The sequence below is a fragment of the Aulostomus chinensis genome, chromosome 3 (genome assembly GCF_037954235.1).
Source record: "Aulostomus chinensis isolate RoL2024-O1b breed Wild chromosome 3, RoL_Achi_v1.0, whole genome shotgun sequence".
In the NCBI taxonomy this organism is placed as follows: Eukaryota; Metazoa; Chordata; class Actinopteri; order Syngnathiformes; family Aulostomidae; genus Aulostomus; species Aulostomus chinensis.
Window position 1 is genome coordinate 26,972,241 of NC_141322.1, and position 23,571 is coordinate 26,995,811.

The 23,571-nt window shown below is 42.7% G+C and overlaps 1 protein-coding gene across 3 annotated transcripts; it reads left to right on the forward strand.

Moving 5' to 3' along the window:
- Positions 1 to 350: 350 nt before the first annotated feature.
- Positions 351 to 19,233, forward strand: lrig2 (leucine-rich repeats and immunoglobulin-like domains 2). 3 transcript variants are annotated; one of them, XM_086200033.1, is made up of 20 exons: positions 351 to 663; positions 737 to 976; positions 1,524 to 1,598; positions 1,830 to 1,964; positions 3,377 to 3,520; positions 4,423 to 4,566; positions 4,842 to 4,985; positions 5,241 to 5,384; positions 7,229 to 7,309; positions 8,017 to 8,088; positions 8,283 to 8,351; positions 9,622 to 9,785; positions 9,934 to 10,245; positions 12,292 to 12,573; positions 12,963 to 13,403; positions 13,485 to 13,637; positions 14,471 to 14,620; positions 15,187 to 15,324; positions 17,265 to 17,534; positions 18,795 to 19,233. In XM_086200033.1, the coding sequence occupies exons 2-20, from the start codon at positions 789 to 791 to the stop codon at positions 19,025 to 19,027; spliced, it is 3,339 nt and encodes a 1,112-aa protein (XP_086056159.1). In that variant the 5' UTR covers positions 351 to 663; positions 737 to 788; the 3' UTR covers positions 19,028 to 19,233. The 3 variants fall into 3 exon arrangements, with proteins under 3 accessions (XP_086056159.1, XP_086056158.1, XP_086056160.1); XM_086200032.1 differs by having other exon boundaries at positions 351 to 976; XM_086200034.1 differs by lacking the exon at positions 14,471 to 14,620 and having other exon boundaries at positions 351 to 976.
- The last annotated feature ends 4,338 nt before the right edge of the window (positions 19,234 to 23,571 follow it).

Consider the following 23,571-nt stretch of genomic DNA (forward strand, 5'->3'; position numbering starts at 1 on the left):
TTTTTTTTGTATTTCAATTTGTAATAACTTGGAAAAAAGTTCTGGATTCATGCACATTGGAAGGGGAGTACATTTTTTATGCTTGGTTCATTTTCTTAATCGTGAAATATTTCTATGTCTCAATCAAAAAAAAATATCACCAATAATTAATAACGATATGAAATATTACGCCATTATTTTTAACCACCAGGGGTTTGAAAAAAACTTGTATTGGGATTGATTTGTGTCCCTACAAAACATTGCGGGTGGAGATCCAATCAAATCGGTGCAAACGTTTGACAGACATGATTCTGGACCAATAGAATCCCTTTAAAGCTACTGGAAAGGGGCGGGACTTAGGATATCCGATGTCATCAACTCAAAACGCTTTGTTGTTCTACAGCACTGAAAGACTGAGAAAATGACCTTAATTTGTTGTGGACAACCCGAATTAAACAAAGATAACATATCGTTTGTTTCATCATAGTCAAACGCCAAACTGCTGCGGACTTCTCCTGGTGGAAAAGTGGCGTATTTGCGGCACCAAATCAGCTCAGCAGTGAGGCGGAATGAATTCCAGGCACTGGGAAGAAGAGGAGAAATCTCTGCAAGGATGCCTCACGCAAATTGGGAGAAAACTGTATTTTACAGTTCCGCCTGGAATTGTGGCACTGTAACCCTGAAGTATGTATTTGGTTGACTTACATCAAGTTGCGGGAACAATTTGATGACGATTCTGTAACTGTTTACCCTCTAGTTTATCGAGTTAGCCACGTAGCTACGTAGCCTTCTGGAGGAAGACATTTAAAATGGCGGAAGACTGGCCCATTCCTTGGGCCCTCGTCTTCATGCTTTTGAATTTGAGTGCCTGGGCCCTGGAGTCTTGTCCGGCTCCTTGCTTGTGTTCTAAAGAACAAGATGAGCTCCATATCCTGGACTGTAACCGAAAAAGGCTGTCGACGGCCCCCCTGGACCCACCAGATGGGATAACCCAAGTGTAAGTCGAAACCAGTTAGCTTTGGATGCGTTGAAGTTGGTGCTGTTAACTTCCATTCGTGGATCCACTCAGCTAGTTCGATGCTCAGCCAAAAGATGCACCATCATACCTAAACAATCCAAATGAGCATGCATTCAGATCCTCTGACATTCAATCCACGAGAGTTTACATTTCTCCCACGGTTGTGCCTTGATTCCATTCATATTTCCTATTTTCAATTAGCAAGCAGGGAAAGTGTTGACGTAACGACCATCACACACACGCGCACACACACCAACACACACAAAATTCTGTTTTATCACAATTATAGTATGCAACAATTTTTATAAACCAGCTGAGTGTGACCCATCTACTCAAAACTCGAATTTGCCAATTCATGATGTGATGGGGTCCAAACCCCCTTGACAGCCATTCATTTTCTCTGCAGCTCTGGCATTTAAAACGAGTGTCATCTTGAACGTCTCATGAGCTAATATTCTTGATGCTGCAGAATTGTTTCCCAGAATATAAACTGGACTCTACAATGTTCTGTAAACTGTAATTTCAGCACCTTGAACCACAATGAACTGACTGCCCTTCCTTATCTTGGAGATGTTTCCTCAAACATCACTTCTCTGTCACTGTAAGTACAGATTAACTAATCAAAACGAGCCTCGTGTTCCTTTGAAGTTGACAAGGGTGATATTAATGATTATCCTGATACTAATAACTAAACACCATTCAGTATTGTCTCAGTATGGTGCACAACAACAATGAATTTAGTCATTTCCTCCATGAATAGGATTTGAGTATAACTCGCCAGAGTAATCATTTTGACCGGATCTAATATGTTTTCATGTTTCATATGCGTCAGAGTCCACAATCGGATCTCAGAGCTTTCGATGCATCAGCTGCAGCCGTACGTGTCCCTGGAGATGCTGGACCTGACATCAAACTCCCTAGCTGAGCTCAAAGTTGGATCTTTCCCGTCCATGCAGTTAAAATATCTGTGAGTTGACATGTTTCAAATCCTCGTCATTTCCTCGTCTTCTGTGCTCAGGGAGTGAAGAGGACAGTGTGTGTTTGTATGGCAAAAACATGACCGTAGAGGTAAAACTTTGAAGAAAATCGAGTGTAAATGCTTTAAGAGGAGGGCGTATCTCTGTCAAGGAGCCACAATTATCTTAGATTTTTAGTATTTATTTTACTAGTAGGGAATATTTTATGTCTTTGAATTCGTAACACAAATGTTATCAAAGTTAATGAGTACAGTACACACTTTTAAGTGCAAAGAATAAGTAACAATGAAACAGGCTCTGAATAATACAGTCAGATGACTTGGATGTATGGCACCCGTTTCTAATTGGACTGATGTGATCGAAGATCTGATTCTGTCAATTATTCCCGGTGATGATGTCCTGACAGGCTCAGTGCTCCGGCTTCTGGATGGTGAAAAACATTCTTTCTGCCTGTCCATATTTGCCCACTTCCTCCATCTCCAACATGTTTTCACAAGTCAGTTTCCTTTCCAGTCGGGACTCAACAAGGAGGGAAGGCTAATGGATGAACACAGCTCTTGTGTGATCAGCAGCGGCTTTTATAAAAGGAGGGGCATGATTTGGAAGTTAATGAAAATTCAGTGAACTATGTACAAATAACTCACTTGAAAGGTTGAAAGAGGATTAAAACATACTTTACTCATGAATCACTGAAAGATAAGATAAACTTAATTCATCCTGTACTCGGGAAATTCTGCTGTTACAGCAGGGGGAGAATATATACTGTATATATGTTTTTTTTAACCTGTCTATTTATATTATTTAAGTTTTATAAAAAAAAATATATATATATATATATATAAAAACCAGTCACTGCTGCAGAAGAATCAGAATCAACTTTATTGTCTCTGTGCTGGGGGGTACAATGAAAATAAAATCGGTAAAAAGCGCTCCCCCAGAGCCGGCGTGCACCACAATTACAGATACAATACAAAAAACACAGTATAACAACAGTAAAATAGAAAATAGAAATGTATAAGATGTAGAATAAAAGTGTGCAAGGTGCAACATAGGATTTTTCAAAAGTGCGGAGAAAATGTAAGGTGCAGTACGGGATGAGGTAGGAAGACAAGAAGCCCATGAAATATATCATCATGTCCTCCCCAGACTGCAACGTCGCTCTTTGTTTATCTGGATTCGCTCGCTGCAGGAATCGGTGTTAAAATGCCGATATCAAAGCAAAGCATCACCTTCACGTATACCAATGAACACAGAGCAGAGATCGCGGCCGTATTGTTGGTTCTGAGGACTTTTATAGGTGACACACTCAAGCCTTACCCTGTGGACCACACGATGTTACAGTGCTCCTTTCTGATTATTGCTCTTATGTGTCTGCTTTTTTTTTTTTTTTTTTATCTTGTAGGAATTTGAGTAATAACAAGATCAGCGTCCTCGAGCCTGGCTGCTTTGAAAACATCTCCAGCTCCCTGCTGGTGCTGAAGCTAAACAGGAATAGATTAGCTGTGCTACCGTCCAAAGTCTTTAAACTACCACAACTGCAATTCCTGTAAGTTTCATATCACCTTTTTTTTTTTTTTTTTTTGTATGAAGCCAAAACCATCAGTAAAGTGTTGAGTGCATGGATTTCGTTTCTCTGTTGTCGAAAAAGTCCCCCCATCTCTGAAAAGACACAAAGCAGGAGCGTCAGACTCCTTTGAGTGCATTTGGGTGCTGCAGAAACATCTGGCTGCGTGAGACAAGGGTGGCATCGGTCAAGCTGCTGTTGCTAGCTAACTGATGGCTCAAAGGCTAATTCACATGAATGTGTTTACAGTCCTGCCCCTAGACGTGAGCTAAGCTGCACTGCTTGATCCAGTGCTCCACTCTTCGATGCTAGCTACCCATCTCAACAGTAGATTCCTGAAAGACTTAATGCTTACAAAGTTACTCATGTTTGCAATTTGACAAGCGCCTCCGCCGCTCTGGGAGGATTTGGCTTCAGGTGCTGGTGCGTAGCAGCTCTACTGCTTTGATACACCAATTCAGAGTTGCAGAGTACTTGTAACACCACGTTGCTGATTCTCTGTCTGAAATATCTCCCCTCTTAAGATGCTTGTCAGCCCGTGTTTGAGCTGCAGCTTTATGCTTTTATCCATGTGCGGCCTTCTTGTGTTTTTCCTCCGAGGCTCCACACGTTAAACTAATTCCTTCCTTCTTGTCATCAGTCACTCAATTGGATTTGACAGAAAATGATTCTTAAAAAGATGGATCTTACGAATTTATGAATGAGTACTGCCTTTTGCAAATGAAGATCGATCATAACCAGAGAATCTAATTTTTTAAAAATAACTCTTGTTGTTTTAGAATCTCATTGAAACATATGAAAATCCTATTGAAATACTACGGATGCTGCTTATTTTTCCTTGTGAATGAACCTGGTGAGAGAAAAATTGTGTTTACCCTCGCCAGTGAAATGAAGCGCAACAAGATCAAGATCGTGGATAGTCTGACGTTTAAAGGGATGGATTCTCTGAGGTCATTGAAGATGCAGAGGAACGGCATAACGAAACTCATGGATGGAGCCTTTTTTGGACTAATTAACATTGAAGAACTGTGAGTACCGTGTCATTGATTCCCTTTTAAGTGTAATAAACAGCATTTTCACCAGCAGTTGTGTAAAGTGTAGTGTAAAGGTAGACATGAATGTGTCTGGACCCGTTACCAACTGCATCCTGAGGCTAAGTGATCTTTGTCCAATTGCAAGTTTATAGGCTATATATATAAGAATATAATAAGACACCGTCTGCTCTGGTTTGCCATTAAAATAAATTAGGTATTCAATGATGGTTCTTTTTAATGACATTTTATGTTTCCCATCTGTGTCTTAGTGAGCTGGAGCACAACAACTTAACCGAGGTGAACAAAGGTTGGCTGTATGGCCTGCGCATGCTGCGTATCCTTCGGGTCAGCCAGAATGCTGTAGGCATCATCCGACCAGACGCCTGGGAGTTTTGCCAAAAGCTGGAGGAACTGTGAGTGTGTTTGCTTCATGGCTTAGAATCTCCACGCAGCGAAGAATCCCCACTGCCTTCCATCAGTTCTAGGTTCATTGTTTACTGTAGTGTTTGGTATCTGGAGCAGAATCGGTGTTATCCTGGCCCTGGTGGATGTACTGTATTGAAAGATTTAGAAAAGATTTCTCCTCCTGGATGAAACGTACACAAGCAGCTCTAAAGGAGGTATTTGTCTGACCTCATCTTAGATGTATGTGCTATTGTTGTACACAGAGACCTGTCCTTCAATCATCTGACTCGACTGGAGGAGACGGCCTTCGTAGGATTAGGTCTCCTGGACAGCATGAACCTGGGAGACAACTCCATCAGCCATCTGGGAGAGGGAGTGTTCAGTAGCCTACCCACTCTACGCACACTGTGAGCTTCACACGTGAATTCATTCGAATTGTACATTACTTGTCTGATCTAAGATGTTTAATTAATTAACCACGTTCCAACTTGTCACCGGCTTTATGCCTTCTGAAGAAACACTACAGGAGGTTTGTTGTGGCTCTTTTCATGTTTAGTTCTAACCCTGTATTGAACTGAACTCTTTTCCCCCCTGCAGTACTCATTAGTTATAATACGCACGTGTGTGTGTTTGTGTGTGTGTGTGTGTGTGTGTGGGGAGTGAGAGAGAGATTGCTTGTATTTTAGGTGTATACCCTCTTAGGATAGTCTTTTGTTACTTTTTAATCATGCTTGTTAAATCATAGCTCAGACTGTGTAATGTCATAGAACCTCATCAAACCCCCTTCTCTTTTTTTTTTTGTTGTCGTCTGCTCTACCATTCACTGTGGGCTTCAAGCCAGTGTTAAAGACCTAGAACAGGTGTTACCAAACATGTCAGCTCAGCCCCCCCCCCGGATACACTCGATCCCCATCTGTCCCCAGAGGTGGCAATGGCCTTTTTTAAAAAGATAAACTCTCTTGTAAAAAAAAAACAACTAACATCTCTGATCCCCTTCTTCTGTGTCTCTCGACCCCCTCTTGGGGAACCCCTGAGCCAGAAGACAGTTGTGCTCCCTCATCGGAGAAGCGTTTATAGGCGTTCTCCTGGGGTTTTTTAAAAACACGAGCACAGGTTTCCAGTAATGTCAAGTTGGTGGTGGAGTCTGTGTCATCCATCTGAAACATGTTGAGAGCTTGTTGTGATAAATTGCTGGCGAGAAAGAGAGCAGTCGCCAAACTGTAGCCGAGCCAGCAGCCAACAGACAAGATGCTGCCAGTTTGGCCAGTGTGGGTGTAGCATGACTCCTCCTTGTCTGGGATGTGAGTGTGTTTACTTTTTTAAATATTTAATCAAGCTGGGATGAAGTAATATCAATATAAGACGCTATATTGGGATCTCATCAACTGCTGGAACAAATAAGAGAGCAGCTCTGGGTTGTCAGTGGCTCAGAATCTGTGATTCATTCTCATGGGTGCTGAATACTGGTGTATCTTGTGATGTTAATGATTCTCATTCAATAATCTTGTTGACGCACTGTTTAATGTTGCCACACGACATGTAAAATAGGTCAACTATCTGCGAGGTTTGGCTACAATATCGTCCGCTCATAGAATAACATACGTGTGCTGGCGGGAGAGATTGAAGTCTGAACGTTCCCCCCTCAAAAGCTTTGAAAGTAGATGTTTCCCTTTTATCATACATGTAGCTGTGAGGAGAGAAGTATTGAGAAGAGAGAAAGTTGTGAACTCATTGTTTGTTGAACAGAGTGCCTCTTGATCCAGTGAGCTGCTACGAGAAATAGGTCAGCTGAGGGAGGTTGACACACCATCTTGGGTGCTTTCATGGGAGAGGAGAATGGGAGAGCTCTTTCAGAGGTGGCCAGGCATGAGGAAAGAAAAACAAAGAGCCATCCTCTAAACACATGGCATCTCTGGGATTGCAGTGGACCCATGAACTGCCCTAGTGTTAAACAGAGCCAATTAATTTCCCCTCATCAGAGCGGCAGAGGCAGTGAACTGTGGCACACTGTGGAACTATGATGCCCCAGATTGTTAGTCACCTGAGAGTCACTCACTGACAACCGCAGCAGACATAATGTGCCTTATCTGTGGTCATTGGCATGAGCAGAAATGCAGAGGGATGGGGGGGGGGGGGGGGTAGTTGAGGTTTTCAGGTGGAACTGGCACTTGTGTATTCTCCTCACAGCTGCTTGCACACATGGTTACATCCCTTTTTATTTTTTCATTAATTTTACGTGATTGTGTTTCAGAGATATCCGCAATAATGAAATCTCCTGGGCCATTGAAGACTCCATCGGCGTGTTTGACGGAATGAAAAAGCTGACTACACTGTGAGGACACTCAAATTCTTTTATAGAACCATAACTAGATTTGAATTTAATGCTTTATAGGGCTGGGCCCAGAAACAGGTGTTAAATACTGTAATCTGCGGTTGTTATATAAAGATAAAGCCCACAATTTCCCGACATCTCCTGTTCAGCCACTACAGAGACATTCTAGCCAGTGGCGAACCTCAACTCGACTTGCCCATTTAAGCTGTTGTGGGTGCCAGACAGCCAGCTGCGGCCCCTGCTGTTGCACAAACCCTGTGGGCTGCAAGGCCCAGCTAGCATGGCGGGTGGAAAAGCATGCTAGCTGCGGCCACGATGGTCCCTCATTGGGAACAGCCTCATTTGCCAAGTCATCCCTAAATTCCCAGCCAACTCGCATGTCATCATTCGCCATCCGTTAATCTTGAAAATGAATACAGCCAAATTTAAGTTAAAACATTCTGAGTTGGGCACAGCCATGAATATAGAATTGTTTGTAAAATATCCCCCCAAAAAAAGAGGGAAATCCCACTCATTGTTCCAGAGACTTCGCTATCAGCCCAGTTCTTCTCGTGTCTTTAGCCTCAAATGCGTGAAAAGCCTTGATTTCTTTTCAACAAACGCTACTGATGAAGTTGCTCCTCTGTACAAAAACATAATGTTCCTGAGAGCCAGGTTTCCTGCCAACCAATAAAATGAAAATCTCTTGAAATCATTATATTTTCCAGAATTGTACAACAGAACAAAATCAAGACAATCACCAAGAAAGCCTTTGAGGGACTGGATGAGCTGGAACACCTGTGAGTAAAGTCTTTGAACCACTGTTGTTTCTCTCCTCACGTTCGTTCTTGATCTGTTGCTGTTGTAGAACAACCAAAGCTAGCGGAAAGGCTTCACTACCGCTGTGCTGTTGTTGACTTGTGCTTGTGAAATGGGATGCCATTTTGATCAAATCACACCGTGGGTGTAATCCTCATTTCTCTGCGCTTTGCAGGGACCTCAGCAAGAATGGCATCATGTCGATACACCCCGAGGCGTTGTCCCATTTGAAGCTCAAAGTGCTGTGAGTAGATGTGTGCTCTCATAAACAGATTAGGTATGATTGAGTCACAAGAAGCATTTTAAATTAGTCTCAAAATATATATTTTAAACTATAAGTAAACTATTTAAACTGTTCCTCATTCTCGACAACAGCTGAGGATCTCCAGAACCCTGAGCCTGCGTCAGAAACACCAAGGAGAAATTTCGTAGCATTCTGAATGTTGAAAATGAAGACTTGAATCGAGTTGAATTGTTTATCTGACTGTACAACAGGCTGTTGTCTGCTGTTCACAGTTGAATGCGTTTCCTGTGCTTCTTGAGTAACTATGTGGTGACAGTTCAGGCAAGAGTTCATCCGTCCATCCACCCCCTCATTTTGTTTGGGGGGGGGGGGGGGGTTTGGAGACACCGTAAGAGCTCCAATGTTGCTTAATTTTTACCATTTTTGATCTTTTTTGTTTTAAGCACTTCACCGACTTGAAATGGGAACTGAAATTGTTTTAGCAACATTTAAGCAATTTAAAATGGAGACTGAAATCCACATTTAAAGAACCTTAAATCATGATAATTGCTGATGGTGCATTTAGAGACTTTTATTTTTAAATGGCCGTTGTCCTAAAATACACTTCATTGACAAGGGTGATGCCATTAGGCTGTGTTACTTTAATCACTCGCCAAGTAAATAGTGTGATAATCTTTTAAAGCATCAGACTAATTAATGACAAGAGGATATGACAACTGTCATGATACATTTTCTGAGTTTGACAGCTGCTGGGGCATTTCATTAGTCCCTGCTTGAGAGACACTCCTATGATGGGCCGATCAAAACCTCAGAAAGGCAAGAGACTTAGCACTTCCATTGTCCTTCCAGGCAGGATTTCATCCGTCTGCAAAGTGTCCAACTGATCACAAGTCTTTGTTTGTATAAACAGTGAACAACACAAAACAGTCATCTAACGACACTCATTTGTATTTGTCACCCTCCAAAAATGGAATGAGGCTAAAAAAAAAAAAGAGGGCACACTTGTTCACCACTAAAGGTAAATGTAGATACAACGACTTGTGCCGTTTCAGTTGCTAAATTCTTAATATAAGATATGTGTGTGTGTCTGGAGAAGTGCACCATCCGGATCAAACGAGCAATTACAGAAAAAAAATCCAGACAATTTTTTTTTTCTGGAAGGTTCATAAAATTCTTGGAAAACGCAGAATTCACGTTCAACTTTCATGGCTTCACCTTTGCACGAGTTTGACTGCAGCTGAATCTACAGTGTTTCCCTGTCTGTTGCCAGTGTCCTGAACACGAGCAGCCTTCTGTGTGACTGCCACATGCAGTGGCTCGGACCCTGGCTGACGGAGAGCCAGTTCCAGCAGTCGGTGTCTGCTGTCTGTGCCCATCCTGCCGGCCTACTCGGTCGCAGTGTCCTCTCCATCAGCCCAGAAGAGTTTGTTTGTGGTCAGTCCTCTAAGCAATGGAAGAAATACAAAATGAACTGAAGTTTCAGTTCTTTATTAGCATACACACCAAGTTGAACACCAATGGAATAAACTACAAGACAGATTAAAGACAGAGTTGAACATGTTCTGCTTCTGCTCCTCCACAGATGATTTCCCTAAACCTCAGATCACCACCCACCCAGAGACGTCTGTGGCCCTGCGTGGGAACAACATGACTCTGAGCTGCGTTGCGTCCAGCAGCAGTGATTCACCGATGACCACAGCATGGCGCAAAGACGGGGAAGTGCTGTATGATGCAGAAGTGCAAAACTACGCCCAGTACCAGGAAGGAGAGCTTATCTACACCACCGTACTTCACCTCCTCAATGTCAACTTCACTGATGAGGGACGATACCAGTGTGTGGTGTCCAACCACTTTGGCTCTAACTACTCCAACAGGGCCAAGCTTACTGTCAATGGTGAGGATGCTTGCCTTAATCAAAGGTTGCTTACTGCTGACGTAGTGTTCTTGTCTATGTCTTTATTTATAATTAGTAAGATTCTTAATCTTGTGAGGCAGTTGATTTAGCAAGATGACACAAGAAACCATCTTGTCAGGCTTCATGTCTTGCATTTGTGGTGGTTCGGTGTCATCATAGGAAGTACGGTCATGTTTTAGGTCTAACTAGCAAGTAAGGATAGTGAACAGCGAGTGTTCATACAACCCAGCTATGGCAGCTCCCAAAGAGTTTAGCATAGAAGAAGCTACTGTAGCATCAGTTAGAGAGAATATGTTATCCTAAAAAGAACAGCAGAGACCATGGCTGCCCTTTTTATAGGGGTGACATCTCACGGTTCTGTTGTCTGATGTTTTAGGTTAGTCATTTTGGGCCTTCACCAAATCTTCTTGAAATATTTTTGTCTCGGACACAAATTCTGCTCCTTGTTCTGTTTTGAGTTTGAAAAACAGACTGAGCAAAAGATCGGAAAACTGCATCACTATCCTCCATGCTGTCTTTCCAACTCACACCAAAGACTGAGGTTACTTATCTCCAATGCTATTTTGGCACATCTTTCCTGAGTGTTGACTGCATTAGTCACATTGAGTGTGAAGCACCTGGGTAAAAAAAACAAAACAGAAAATCAACTCCTCATCCTTTTTAAAGCACGTTCACCTGAGTAAAAAAAAACCCCACGTGAACGTCGGTGCCTGCAGTGGGAAAAAGGGTATTAGTCTATCAGTCAAGCGCTCCTCTCCGGCATCTCATTCCCATCTTATTTGGGGGGTTATTTTTATATTCTCTAATGGTGCCACTAAGTATGACAGCTCATTTGCTGTTGACTTCCTGCTGTAAAATCTGTGCTTCAGAGCTACTGAAGATTTTCTTAGTTTGGAATCTGGTGCTCCAGTCTTTTTTCGTTTGGGCATTCTTGACTTGTCTCTCAACTTTTCAAGTGTGTGACTTCAGTGTGTGCAGACGGCCCTGCATTCTCACGCCTTTTTACGGGGGATTTTAGGGGCGTTGGCCTGTGCTTAATAGGAACAACACAACTGGTACACACTTTGGCTTTTTATGAGGACAATTATGATCATTTTAACAAAGTAGTGAACCCGTATCCTGTTCAAGAAGATTCCTTGAACCCAACAATGACTCAGACCTTTCTCAGCTGGGCCACACAGCCAGCATGTGCCCAGCGTGTGTTGCAGATTCTCCCTCTGTTCATTGCGTGTGAATCGTGTGAAGCCAGAGCAGTTTGTCCTGTTGAGATTCTTTTTTTCTTGCCCAGTTGCATGTGGATCTCTGCAAAAATAGACTGTGAAAAATGACATCAAACCATTGACATTGTACCTTTCAGTTGGGTTTCATCAGCTACGCTCACATGAAAGGCAGTAATGCTACTATTGACCTTATTTTCAAAAGGATAATATTTTCATGAAGTTGTTTGCATCCGTTTCTTGTAGAATATTCCATGCATTTTCCTGTTAATACTACGGACCAAAGTTCCGACTACATTCTACGTTTAGGTTTTTGCCATGTTACAACCCGACATTTGAAATATGTTCTTGCCAGTGATGGAAAACGCAGTTTTTCGTTTGGAGCCGAACTCTTAACGCTTGGTGGAACCTGAGCTAGTTTCACCGCCATATCTGTCACACGATGCTGCAAAAACTCTGATGGAGACGTATTTTTGTATGTATTTGACAAAGCACACAGCAAGTGCATTCCTGTGAAATGGAAATAAATCTTCTATTATTGATGGCAGCTATCAAAGGCAAGCAGGGACAGGCTTAATCTATGTGGACACTACAAGCGTGTGAGCTGCAGCAGTTCAGTGACGAGCCTTCATGCACAGGAGCAGGCTGGTCGTGTGGCCCAGGCATTACTGCATAATGCAGTGAAAGCATGTAGTGGATCTAGAGTTGCTTGTACCTGCTGTTTGATCCTGGTCTCAAAGAGAGACGTCTCTCTACTTTCCGCCCTCTTACCTTCTGCCCACTTTCTTTCTGTCTTTCTTTCTTTCAGAACTGCCATCCTTTCTGAAGACACCCATGGATCTGACTATTCGGACTGGGACAATGGCCAGGCTTGAGTGTGCTGCTGAAGGTCATCCATCCCCCGAGATTGCTTGGCAGAAAGATGGAGGAACTGACTTCCCGGCTGCCCGAGAGCGCAGGATGCACGTGATGCCGGATGATGATATCTTTTTCATTGCGAATGTCAAGACTGAAGACATGGGAGTGTACAGTTGCACGGCTCAAAATGCAGCTGGCAGCTTGTCTGCAAATGCTACGCTCACAGTCCTGGGTGAGTCACCCACCTGATTAGCAGCGCGTATTACTGCTTTCAGCTCATTCACTATGTTCAGTTTGGCTGCTCATTTATGTCTGTCACTCATTACTCACTTGTTATTGTGTTGCCTCCTCCACAAATCTAACTACTGTTGATGTTTATATAAACCTTGTTATGCCATGGCTGTGGAGAATACTTCAGTCTGGCTGGTTGGAGTGTCTCGTCACTACTGATCTATCACATTTCTTGATGAGCCTTAATGTTAGGCTATGCGCTGACATGCAATCAATCCATCAGACTGAATATTGTCAGCAAGGTTCAATCACGTTCAAAGAGATTAAGCTCAGTGTCTCTCTTAACAATACTCGCCATAGGGATTAATTTGAAATACTCTTTCATTCCAGAAACCCCTTCCTTTATGCGGCCTCTAGAAGACAGGACAGTAGCCCGTGGTGAAACTGCTGTGCTGCAGTGTATCGCTGGAGGCAGTCCTGCTCCCCGTCTCAACTGGACCAAAGACGATGGGCCTCTGGTGCTAACAGAGCGCCACTTCTTTGCTGCTGCTAACCAACTGCTTATTATAGTTGATGCTGGCCCTGCTGATGTTGGGAAATACACATGCATCATGTCCAATACTCTGGGAACAGAGCGCGGTCACATCTACCTGAGCATCTCACCTTCACCAAACTGTGATAGTGGCATAGGATACGACCAGGATGGGTGGACCACGGTGGGCATCGTGGTGATTGTGGTGGTATGCTGCGTGGTTGGAACGTCACTGGTCTGGGTCATTGTCATCTACCACATGCGCAGGAAGAGTGAAGACTACAGCATCACCAACACAGGTCAGCACAGCTTAGTTACATCACATCAATGTGCAACTTAACCGGATGGTGGATTGTAAAATATATGGCTGTCTCTTCCAGATGAGATGAATTTACCAGCAGACATCCCCAGCTACCTGTCCTCTCAGGGAACCCTGTCAGAACCTCAGGAAGGCTACAGCAACTCAGAGGCTGGCAGCCACCAGCAGCTCATGCCTCCTCTCTCTAATGGATATTTGCATAAGGGCACAGATGGTGAGTGATCCTCCATGTGTTCTCTCTCAGCATGTTTGACTCAGGAACACAAAGATTTGGTTTCTTTATAGGCTTTGCTTTCTTTAGCCCAGCAAGAAGCATATTGGGATTTACCAGGCTTTGGTTTGTCATCAGACATTTGTATTGATATTTGAGTGATGCATGTATACTGTAGATAAAATCCATCCATTTTCTACCGCTTACCCTGTTAAGGGTCACGGGGGGCTGTAGCCTGTTCCAACAGCCTTCGGGCGAGAGGCGGGGTTCACCTTGGACAGGTCACCAGTCGATGGCAGGGCCAACACATAGAGACAGACAACCATTCACACTCACAGTCACACCTACGGTCAATTTAGAGTCAGGATTAACCTGGTCCCCTCTTGATGTCTTTGGACTGTGGGAAGAAGCTGGAGTACCAGAGAGAACCCACACAGGAACAGGGAGAACATGGAGACTCACCCAGAAAGACCCCGTGCTGCAGCCAGGGCTCGAACCTGGAACCTTCTTGCTGTGAGGCCACAGTGCTAAGCACTGCACCGCTGTGCCGCCTGCAGATAAAATCATGTGGTTGTTACTGCTGCAAACACCACATCAGCTGATATCTGTTCATTATTAAAAGAAGATTATCCGGGATCATAAAAAGGCTCATTTTGCAATATTGTGACCTTCGATAACACATAAAGTTAAGTTACTGATTACTTCTGTGTTTTTTACCAAATGGTTTATGTTTGCATTGTTCTAGGGATCTTCATGATTAACTATCCCAGATAATAAGGATCTCGACTGATAGTTTCTATCATTAAAGGGCTGTCTTCTGTATGTTCCATGTTCAGTGATACTAGCGTCAAAGAGATGTAGAGAGAGCGCCTTGCTGAATGGGGAGAAGGAAGTCTCAATGGAGGCTCTCACAGTCCACAGACTTTCCTCCAGACTCACCCCAGAGCATGTTTACACGTTGCTCTGTCCAAACAAGAATAAGAAAGGTATTCTACAAACAGGGTTTAATTAAAACTCTGATTTTATTTACCCTGTAATGAGGAAAACTCAAGGTGTAATTTTAGCTCGCTGTTACCATGGTAACTGACTCTCTGAACATAAGCTGCTCACAAGCAAGTTTTCTTCAACAAGGCTTGGTTTCTTTCTCTCCCCTCCCTCTTTCAGAGCCATATATTCAGTTCCTGTTTAAGCGTGCATAATTAGAAGATTATTGCTGTCAGATTCAAAATCCTGAATGGATATTAACGCTGTGCATGTGTTTGATGACGTTGTGAGTGAATCCTCGTGCCCTGTTGTTGGTGCTATTATTTGCATCTTTACAAATGAACCAATTCTAATGTAAAAATCGAGCATCCCTAATTCTTTTCCAGTAGACTGTCAGCGTGACAAAGATTATGTTGTGAAATATGCCAACAGACTGTGGCACGTTGATGAAACATTTGAAATTTTGATGATGTTTTCTGCCGTTTACACGTTTTGTTTTTTGTTTTTTTTACGGATGAGATTTCTTCTGAGATAAGACCCTGACTCGGTATCTTGTATGTCATCCCAGGTGTTTGTTATGGAGACACGGGCAGCGAGGTGGAAACGGAGGGGAACGGCACGCTGCACTGCAGGGTTGGCTCTCTGTTCACTGGCCGTAGCAGCTTTCACCCGGAGGCTCGTGAGGGGCTGGCTGCAGTCTCCACAGGTCAGTTTTCGCTGCACACTGGTGTTCATGTGACTTTTACAAAAGACACAAATTCTTCCTCAGCAGTCCATGGGAGCCTAAAAATGGTTTTATCTATGCATTTTAACTCGTTGTATGTATATGTAAACTACATTCTTTATAGATGCATTTTTATTAGGTTCTTATTTATTGCCGTTAATTTGAAAATGCATATCATTTTACTGTTGGTAATCAAGTTAAAAGTATCACAAGTGGTAATCCCAGTGGAGCTGCAGGGAGACAGACATCGTGTCTCAGTAACGCACACATTAAACCCAGGATTCGGGTTGGTATTAGTTTCCCCGCAGTTGATCTGCAGTGAACTTGAGATATAAAAATGAACAGTCTGATTGATAGCAGATGGGTCATGAATGGTGAAATAATATATCATTACTGGAGGAAATATTCATTACGCTCTCTAAAATATGAATAAAGTTGAGTTGCAGAGATGTGGTCGGCTGACAGCTTCATCTTTTGCCTGGACCGCGCTGCCTACCTGTGTGAGACGGCTTCCTCGCAGACTCTGAGAGTGCAATTCCACACATTGCTAGTTCATACGCATGTCCACAACTAAGTGTTACACTGAAAACCAAGTTTGATACGAGGATATTTACTGGAACCAGATTACACTGTCACTGTACGGTTTCTTTAGAAGGCAAGACATTCAATGATTCCCAGACCACCTTCATACCGTACAGGCATATTCCACTCTCTCTTAACGTTTACAGGGGAGGTGCAGATAGTAAAGTGTGACTGGGTGATTCTCCTTTGATTCAAGTGAATTTGACTGCATGCCCATGGCAGATCGCACCTTTTTACAAGAAACTGGGAGCAACTTCTGAATCTTGACTGAATTCCATCTCCGTGGAATACATCTGTGCTCTGATGACTTCTGAGCAGTTAAATTTAATTGTGATGAAGGACATTTCAAGTATCAACTTGGGTCTCATAAAATGTATGAAAACAAGGTGTATTTTTGCAAATCCAATTTTTAATCTAAATTTTATTAGCACCCCTCTCAAGGTGTTTCACAGCTCAGTAAATCATGCAGGTTGGTAACCTGACAACATTATGCTCCTCTACATCAGGTGACGACGGCACACCGTGGTTTTGATGTCAATGAGACTGTCTGCTACCTTGACTTACTTCCTGTAACCACTGGGTGGTGCTATGACTGAGGGTTAATTCTTACCTGTAGATGTCTCCAGGCTGGGACGTTTATCAAATGTGTGAAGTTTGAAACAGTTGTGACTGTGTGGGAAGGAGTTGTAACAATTTTAGTTCTGTTGGCACATGATCAGAATTGGGCCACGTCCACATTGTGTTGCTTCACTGTGTAGCATCGCAGAGGATCGAGTACAGAAAGTTTAGATTTGAAGAGAACTGGGTGAAGCCTCAAGGCGGCGTTTGTTAAACTAGGATCCCTAGATTCAGTCAAAAATTCAAAATTCTGATCAAAATGGTGGACACTTTTATTAGGTCTTGTCATGTACACATAGACACTGAATTCCATGCATGTAGGTGAAATGAACACCCGAGTCTGAATTTTTTTTAAAGATTTTTAGGGGGAGCCCTTGAGCTATTTGTGCACAGATGAATGACTTCGATAAAATGTGTTCATATTTACCACACCTGATGCACATGGAAAGTTCCAAGAGTTTTCAAGCATGTTGAGGCCCTCAAAAAGGCAATTCATATGTCACATGAACCATAATAATAATAATAATAATTCCTTGCATTTCAAGATGGCTCTGGCACTGTGAGTGCACAGGCCCTAATTAACACTGTTTAACCTTTGACCTTACTGTGAGAATAATCTTCAGTTGTGAGGTGACTGAGGTAAATTCACGTTTTTCAAACTGACTAAATTGAGCCAAGACCGGGACGGAGACACATTCTCACCCTCATCCTTCTTTTACCAGGCGGCGCAGGTCCACTGGTCATCTGCTCTGACTGCTATGACAATGCCAACATCTACTCTCGCACACGAGATTACTGCCCCTATGCTTATCTGGGGGAGGACGACCCGCTGGACAAGACTCTACCAGGCATGAAGGAGATCTTCAGTGGACATGCTCAGCATGAGGACACTACACTGGAGAGCTTCATTAGCAGCCAGGACTCCTCCATCTTTCTCACCTCACATGACAAAAGGTTGAGTAGCCACACTCCCCCGGAGCACTGTGCTAACGGTGAGACATGGAAACACACAATCTCATTTTCCATCCATTGGAAAAATGTAATTTATTGATTGATTCTGTAAGTATTCCCTGCTTGTCACTGTTGTAAACCCCAGTGATGCCCCAGCAGGCTTGATGCTACTGGCCAGGTCATTAAATCACTGAAGCCATACGCACATTTTTGGTGTTATAACATGATTGGATACAGAGGGCTCGGGTGATCGGAGAACTTGCAGCCTACCGTTAAACGGTATTTTCTAACAACAATAGAGAAAGCTAGAGTGGTAAAATCAGAGCAGTAAACGTGTAAACACTGGGTAGTTAAAAACCTGGATTATCTGATTTCTCTGACCACTTGAGGGCAGCAGTAAGAAGCTGTAAACAAAACACAAGTTCACTTCACCCCCCCCCCTTTTTATCCAGTGACATTTTCCTCCTGCACCCTTCTCCTCTTCTCAATAATTCGCATCAGCAACTGACAAGAGATACACTCAGTAATACGATAATGAACAATATCATACTACTCAGCAACAAGGAGAATGTGTGAGTATTTATCCTTTTGTACCGCTGAGAACTCAGTCGAAGCCTTTTATTGTCCTGTGAACGTTTCTTCATTCTCAGTTCTCGGTTACTAACTAGTAAGTGACAGGTTACACAAAAGCAGTAACTAATCGGCTGCTCGTATTTTTACACGACAACACGTCTGGATAGTGTGATGCATTTTTAAAACAACTTCTCATCTCTGCTTTATGCATTATTTAGCGTGTTCCCAAGCATGAATATGACTCACGTTGGCCAAATACTGCCTTAAAGTATGATTTAACGGCGCAAACGCTGTGTGAAGAACAGTCCTCCAGGAAGATTGTTTTGCTCTCCAAATGCATTCTGGGGCAGCAAATCACCAGCCCTTCTTCTTCAGCCTGCACTTTGATTGACTCCATTTTGAGGGTGAATCAGAGGGCTTAACAACCACTCCCCCTGGATCAATTTAGCTCGCTCCGTTTGACACCGTCATGGCGGACGGAGGTTGCCATCTGAAAAAAAAACAAAACAACAAAAAACGGAGGGTGAGTGGAACAGGTGCATAGCGAGAACAACGAGATACACGTGGTTGGTCAGCACGAGTGAGCCTGTCCATATGTTAGTAGTTATTAGATCAACTGTCTGAATGAAGGTACTACAGCTGCTGTTCAATAGTAGGTTGCAGTGAAACAGAGGGAGATGTTGTGCAGCCTTCTAAACAACCTAAATCCTCTCTTGCTGTCTGCACAGATTCTCTTCGCAGGGGATTCTGGGGTGAGGGGGAAGATCCGTCAGCGAAGCAGCGACCAGGCACATCGCAGCACCCAGTGACTGTACACAGGACACCTCCTCTGACCTCCAGTGCTGACGGCGCAGAGGAACAGAGTGAAGCAGAGGTGGCCTGCTTCCCACACCAATGCACACAGAACCACAGAAGTGCCTCGAATAGGACTAACCCTCAGGACCATCCTGCCCCCACATAAATCCCCACACTCCACCCACGGTCTGCCTCTGACGTCTCGTTGCTGCACCCCTCCCCCTTCGCCCACTACCTCCTCACACTCTGCCAAAGATGCTCTCTTGTATGTTTACATTCCCCTCTCACTCAAGAGGACATGCTGAAATTCTCCACTGTGGAAAGACTCCTGTGTCAGGCTGGGGAAGAAACCCCCCCCCCCCTTTTTTTTTTTCATTCACACTCTCTCCACTACTCTTTCTCTTTCTAGAGAAAGCTATGAATGTATGCTTTAAAGAGCCATGTTGGATGCTGCCAAGAGAGAACGCACGGTGGTGTCTTCACAAGCGCTCTCCTCCGTCGCTGCTGCTGTGGGGAGGACATTTTGTGTCAGTGCGCATCACGCTGGCAGTTGTTGCCTCAACATTCCAGGTACGAACACCTGTTGGGAGCAGCCTACATGACCTCAGTAGAAATCACCAACCACCTCTTTCCTAGTGGGTAAAAGAAGTGGTTTATGTGGGGAACAATTCCCTGACCAGCAGTAAGTGGTTGTTCGTACGTGAAAGAACCTTGAAAGCCCACATTCCCACAGCCATCCCTACTGACTGAAAACTGTGCTATCTCGTATCCTGGTATGCAAATCCCAGAGACAGTGACACCAAAATGTGGTATATATTATGAATACGTATAAATATATATCCTCTGACGTCTTTATCTGACTTTGTTTTAGTGTTTGTGTCAAACGCAGTAATGAATTCCTTCATTTTATGTCTTGGTAAGCAGTTTGGAGAGAGAGAGTACAATTTTTGCACACACGACAATCATGGTTTTAGTAGCTAATGTCTTATGGTTGTCTGGCCTTCTAAACAAGCATTCTCAGTAACTACCATAAGGTGATATTATGGTTTTTTTTTATATATATATATATATATATATATATATATATATATATATATATATATATATATATATATATATATATATATATATATATACACACAGTATGCACTGATTCATTTCCCTTCTCATGTATTACAAGCACTTAATTTAATGGTGATAAATATGCAGTGTGTGCATGCCATTTCACAGTGAGAATTTATCATCGCAGTTCTGTCTCCAAAAGTTCCTGATCTTTCCATAGATGCTGATTAAGGTTTTCACTTGGGACTGTGAAAAATCCGAATGTATTGTTGTTTTATGTCGATGTATGTGTACAGGCTAGTAATCTTATTAAATTCCGTGTCCTAACTAGTCCGTTTACCGAAAGGTTTGAAACTTAAGCTGCAGTAACTAAAAAGAACATTAAGCTGATCCATTGTAAGTCGTTATCGTCACAGTTTTAAAACTCCTTTGTCGTTCCATGTAGCATAATGAAAAACCTTCTGAGAAATGGGTATCAATGTTGTCATTTCAATTTGAAGCGTTCCTCGGGTGGAATTTGCCTTTCAAGTACTCGGTTTGGTGTCTTGAGCTCACAAAGATGTTTTTCCCTCGTGTGACTTCATAGTGAATCCGCAAGCCAGAAAAGATCAGCCGTCAGCCTCTCAGCGAAGAGAAAACAGAGACCAACTTCCAGCAGCACTCATCCTCTGGTTTAATCCCAAACGTGCATGGTGCAACTATGATTTCATCTGAAAATAAACAAAACAGAACGCTTCCGCTTCTGCAGCAACTGCTCTTGCTGGACCGGAAGCGTTCTGTTTTGTTTATTTGCTGCTCAAATTAAAGTGTTTGTGCGGCAGTTATCCTGTTGTTAGTCGCCGCCTTTGTTAGCTTCAAGCTAATGGAACATGACTGGTGTTGGTGGACTTCTGCAGTCAATAAGAAGTTACGCATCATCCTGGAAAAAGCATCTCACCGAACTGTGAATAATTGAAATGAAAATTCCACTTTTTGGGTGAAGAAACGCTTTAAGAGCTGCGAGCGTCTGCTAACTGCACTGTTTTCAAAGTGTCAGCTTTGAAGATTTAAAAATGCTTCCTCTGTTAAGGAAGGTAGTCGTGCTTAATCTCATAATTTGTCCTTAAAGATCCTCCTTGACTATAAAACTTACTCGGATGTGATTGACTTTGACTCAGAAATATTATACTTCCTCAGTATACTTAGCAGTTTATACTCTGGGTCTTCATGGGTATGTTGTTCTCGTTTTTAAACCAAGAAATGCCCCGCCATGTTCCTCCTCCTCCCTCCTTGGTAGTGGTACACTGAGTGTTCAAGGGAACTGAGTTCAGACTAAATATCAATCATGCTGAAAAGTTAATGTACTGGGCAAAGGTGTGTTGGTGCAAGTTGATGCTACATTTTCAATTTCGTATCACAGAAGCCAAACACGTACTTGTGGGGAGCAGCACGCCTCACCAGCCTCACGGTCATGAATCGGGGTTCATGTGCTCACGGTGAAAAAGTTACAGGCTTTTAAAATGGCAGTTTCACAGGCCGGTAAAAGTTTTTCAGAATTGAATACGGCCAGAAATTTATTTATTTATTTTTTTGCAAAAGTCACGGAAACTTGCTGCACAGATGCCTACCTGTTGGAGTAAATGTTAAAAAAAATAAAATAAAATCCACGGAGAAAATGAAGTTAATGTTGATTTACTGAAATACTTTTTTTTTTTTAATGGCGTATTAAAACATGCGTCTTACTTAAAATGTTTGCTGGCAATTTTCACGATTCCTGTTAATTTCCGTCGTGCGACTGATTGCGTTTTCCAGCCCGCAATCGATTTTTAGAGCAGAAAGAACCACCACCATTCGTTACCGATGTGATGGGTTTTTGTCCTGGGCTGAACATAGACACCGTCTGTGTTCACTGTGCACCAGTTTCGCCCTCTACCTTTTGTACAAACATCTTACTTTATTAAATCGTATTCGACATCGTGACGCGTGACCGCCAAGTAAACGGGTGATAAGATAGTGGAGGAAAGGCGGAGGCGGTGGAGAGCTCTCTGCTGGACGCAGTACAGTACACCAGCTTCACGTCACCATCAGCCTTGTGTTCTTCATTTCATGTGACGCTAAATGCTTTAAAATTGGGGGAAACCCATCTGCTGGTATGATGAATCCGTGACAGACACCCGCACGTTCATGAAAACGGTCCCCTTGTGGGGGAAACAAAACAAAACGTGGGATTGGTGGCGAAAGTGCCCACGAACCCTGATGTATGACCCGACAGTCACACTCCTCCAGATCCGGTTTTCCCTCTTCATGGAGTTCTCCCTTTGTGACTGAATCAACTCACTCCCCGCACGTTTGCCTGAGTTTGCCGTAAGCCAGGAAGAAGAACTGGTATCCCGACTTGTCTCCCATTTCCTGTGGTGTGACTCCCTCCTTGCTGCCGCACGGTGTTGAATAAACATCAGAAAGTGATTATTTTTGACTGATATTGCAATGCGGTTTGCGATGTAAGATATTTGCTGTTCTCATCATCATATCACCATTCTGTCATTTGAAAACCCCCTTAGGATATTCATATTGTGATTTTGTTGTTGTTGTTGCGAGGATCTGTATCAAACAAAGATGTTTTCTTGAGTTTGTTGAATGTGATTTGATCTCTGGAGAACCACCATATTTAATTTAAGATGGTATTTTGATACACAGTTAGCATTTAACAAATATTGCGTCCTCCTGTGATTTTTAAAAAAAAATTGCAGGAGGCCACATTTCCAGGAATTGTTCTGCCCTCTGTCAGTGAAAACTTTGTTCTTTTTTTTAATTCCTATTATTGTTTCCTGTTGTTGTTGTTGTGACTGTTGACCCTGGTCAACTTCATGTTCTTTATTTAAATGAAAACTTGTCGGTGAAAACTCGTCTTAATGTCCGGGGGCATACATCTTTTTCACTGTTCAATATTTCCTGCCAAGGCAACAAACCGTCATGTGCGTTTGTGTTGTTTTATTGTCTCAACATTCTTTTATTGCTTTATACCAAAGTTTAGCAGTAAATGCTCTGGCAATATTCATTTGCTGCTTTTTAATTTTTTTTTTTTTTTTAATTGTTGAAGTTTTGCATTTTATTTCGAATAGTATTTTTGGACCTTGTTTACCTGTACATTCTGTAAAGCATGTGTAAAGAGCCTTTTGGTTACATAGCTATTATTCAAACATTAAACATGAATTCCGGTAGTTCGGTCTGAGTTGTGAATGTGTGAGTCACCGCTTCTCAGTATGATCACCATCAGTTAAGATGTCTATTTCCTCAATTTCATAATTATTTTCCTCTTAAATGGGAGAACGCCCACAAAGATTACGCCACATTAGACATTTAATTTCTAATTACGTTCGCATTTTAAAGCATGAATTTACGAATTTGGATTTTTATTGATTTATTTGCGAAATAATTGCCTATAAATCTACTGCGTCTGTCTCCAGAGAGACTGCAGGAGAGCTGGGAAGAATAAAATGCCTCTGCAGGACACGGTGAAGGTAAAATGTACGTCTGGACCCTGGGGTCTCCTCCGAACCACAACATAATTTCTGGGCACAACATGATGGGATTAATTAAAAAGACAGGCCATCTGTAATCTGGATTTATTCCTGTCCAGCCAACACAAAGCCAGCTAATATGGGCCTG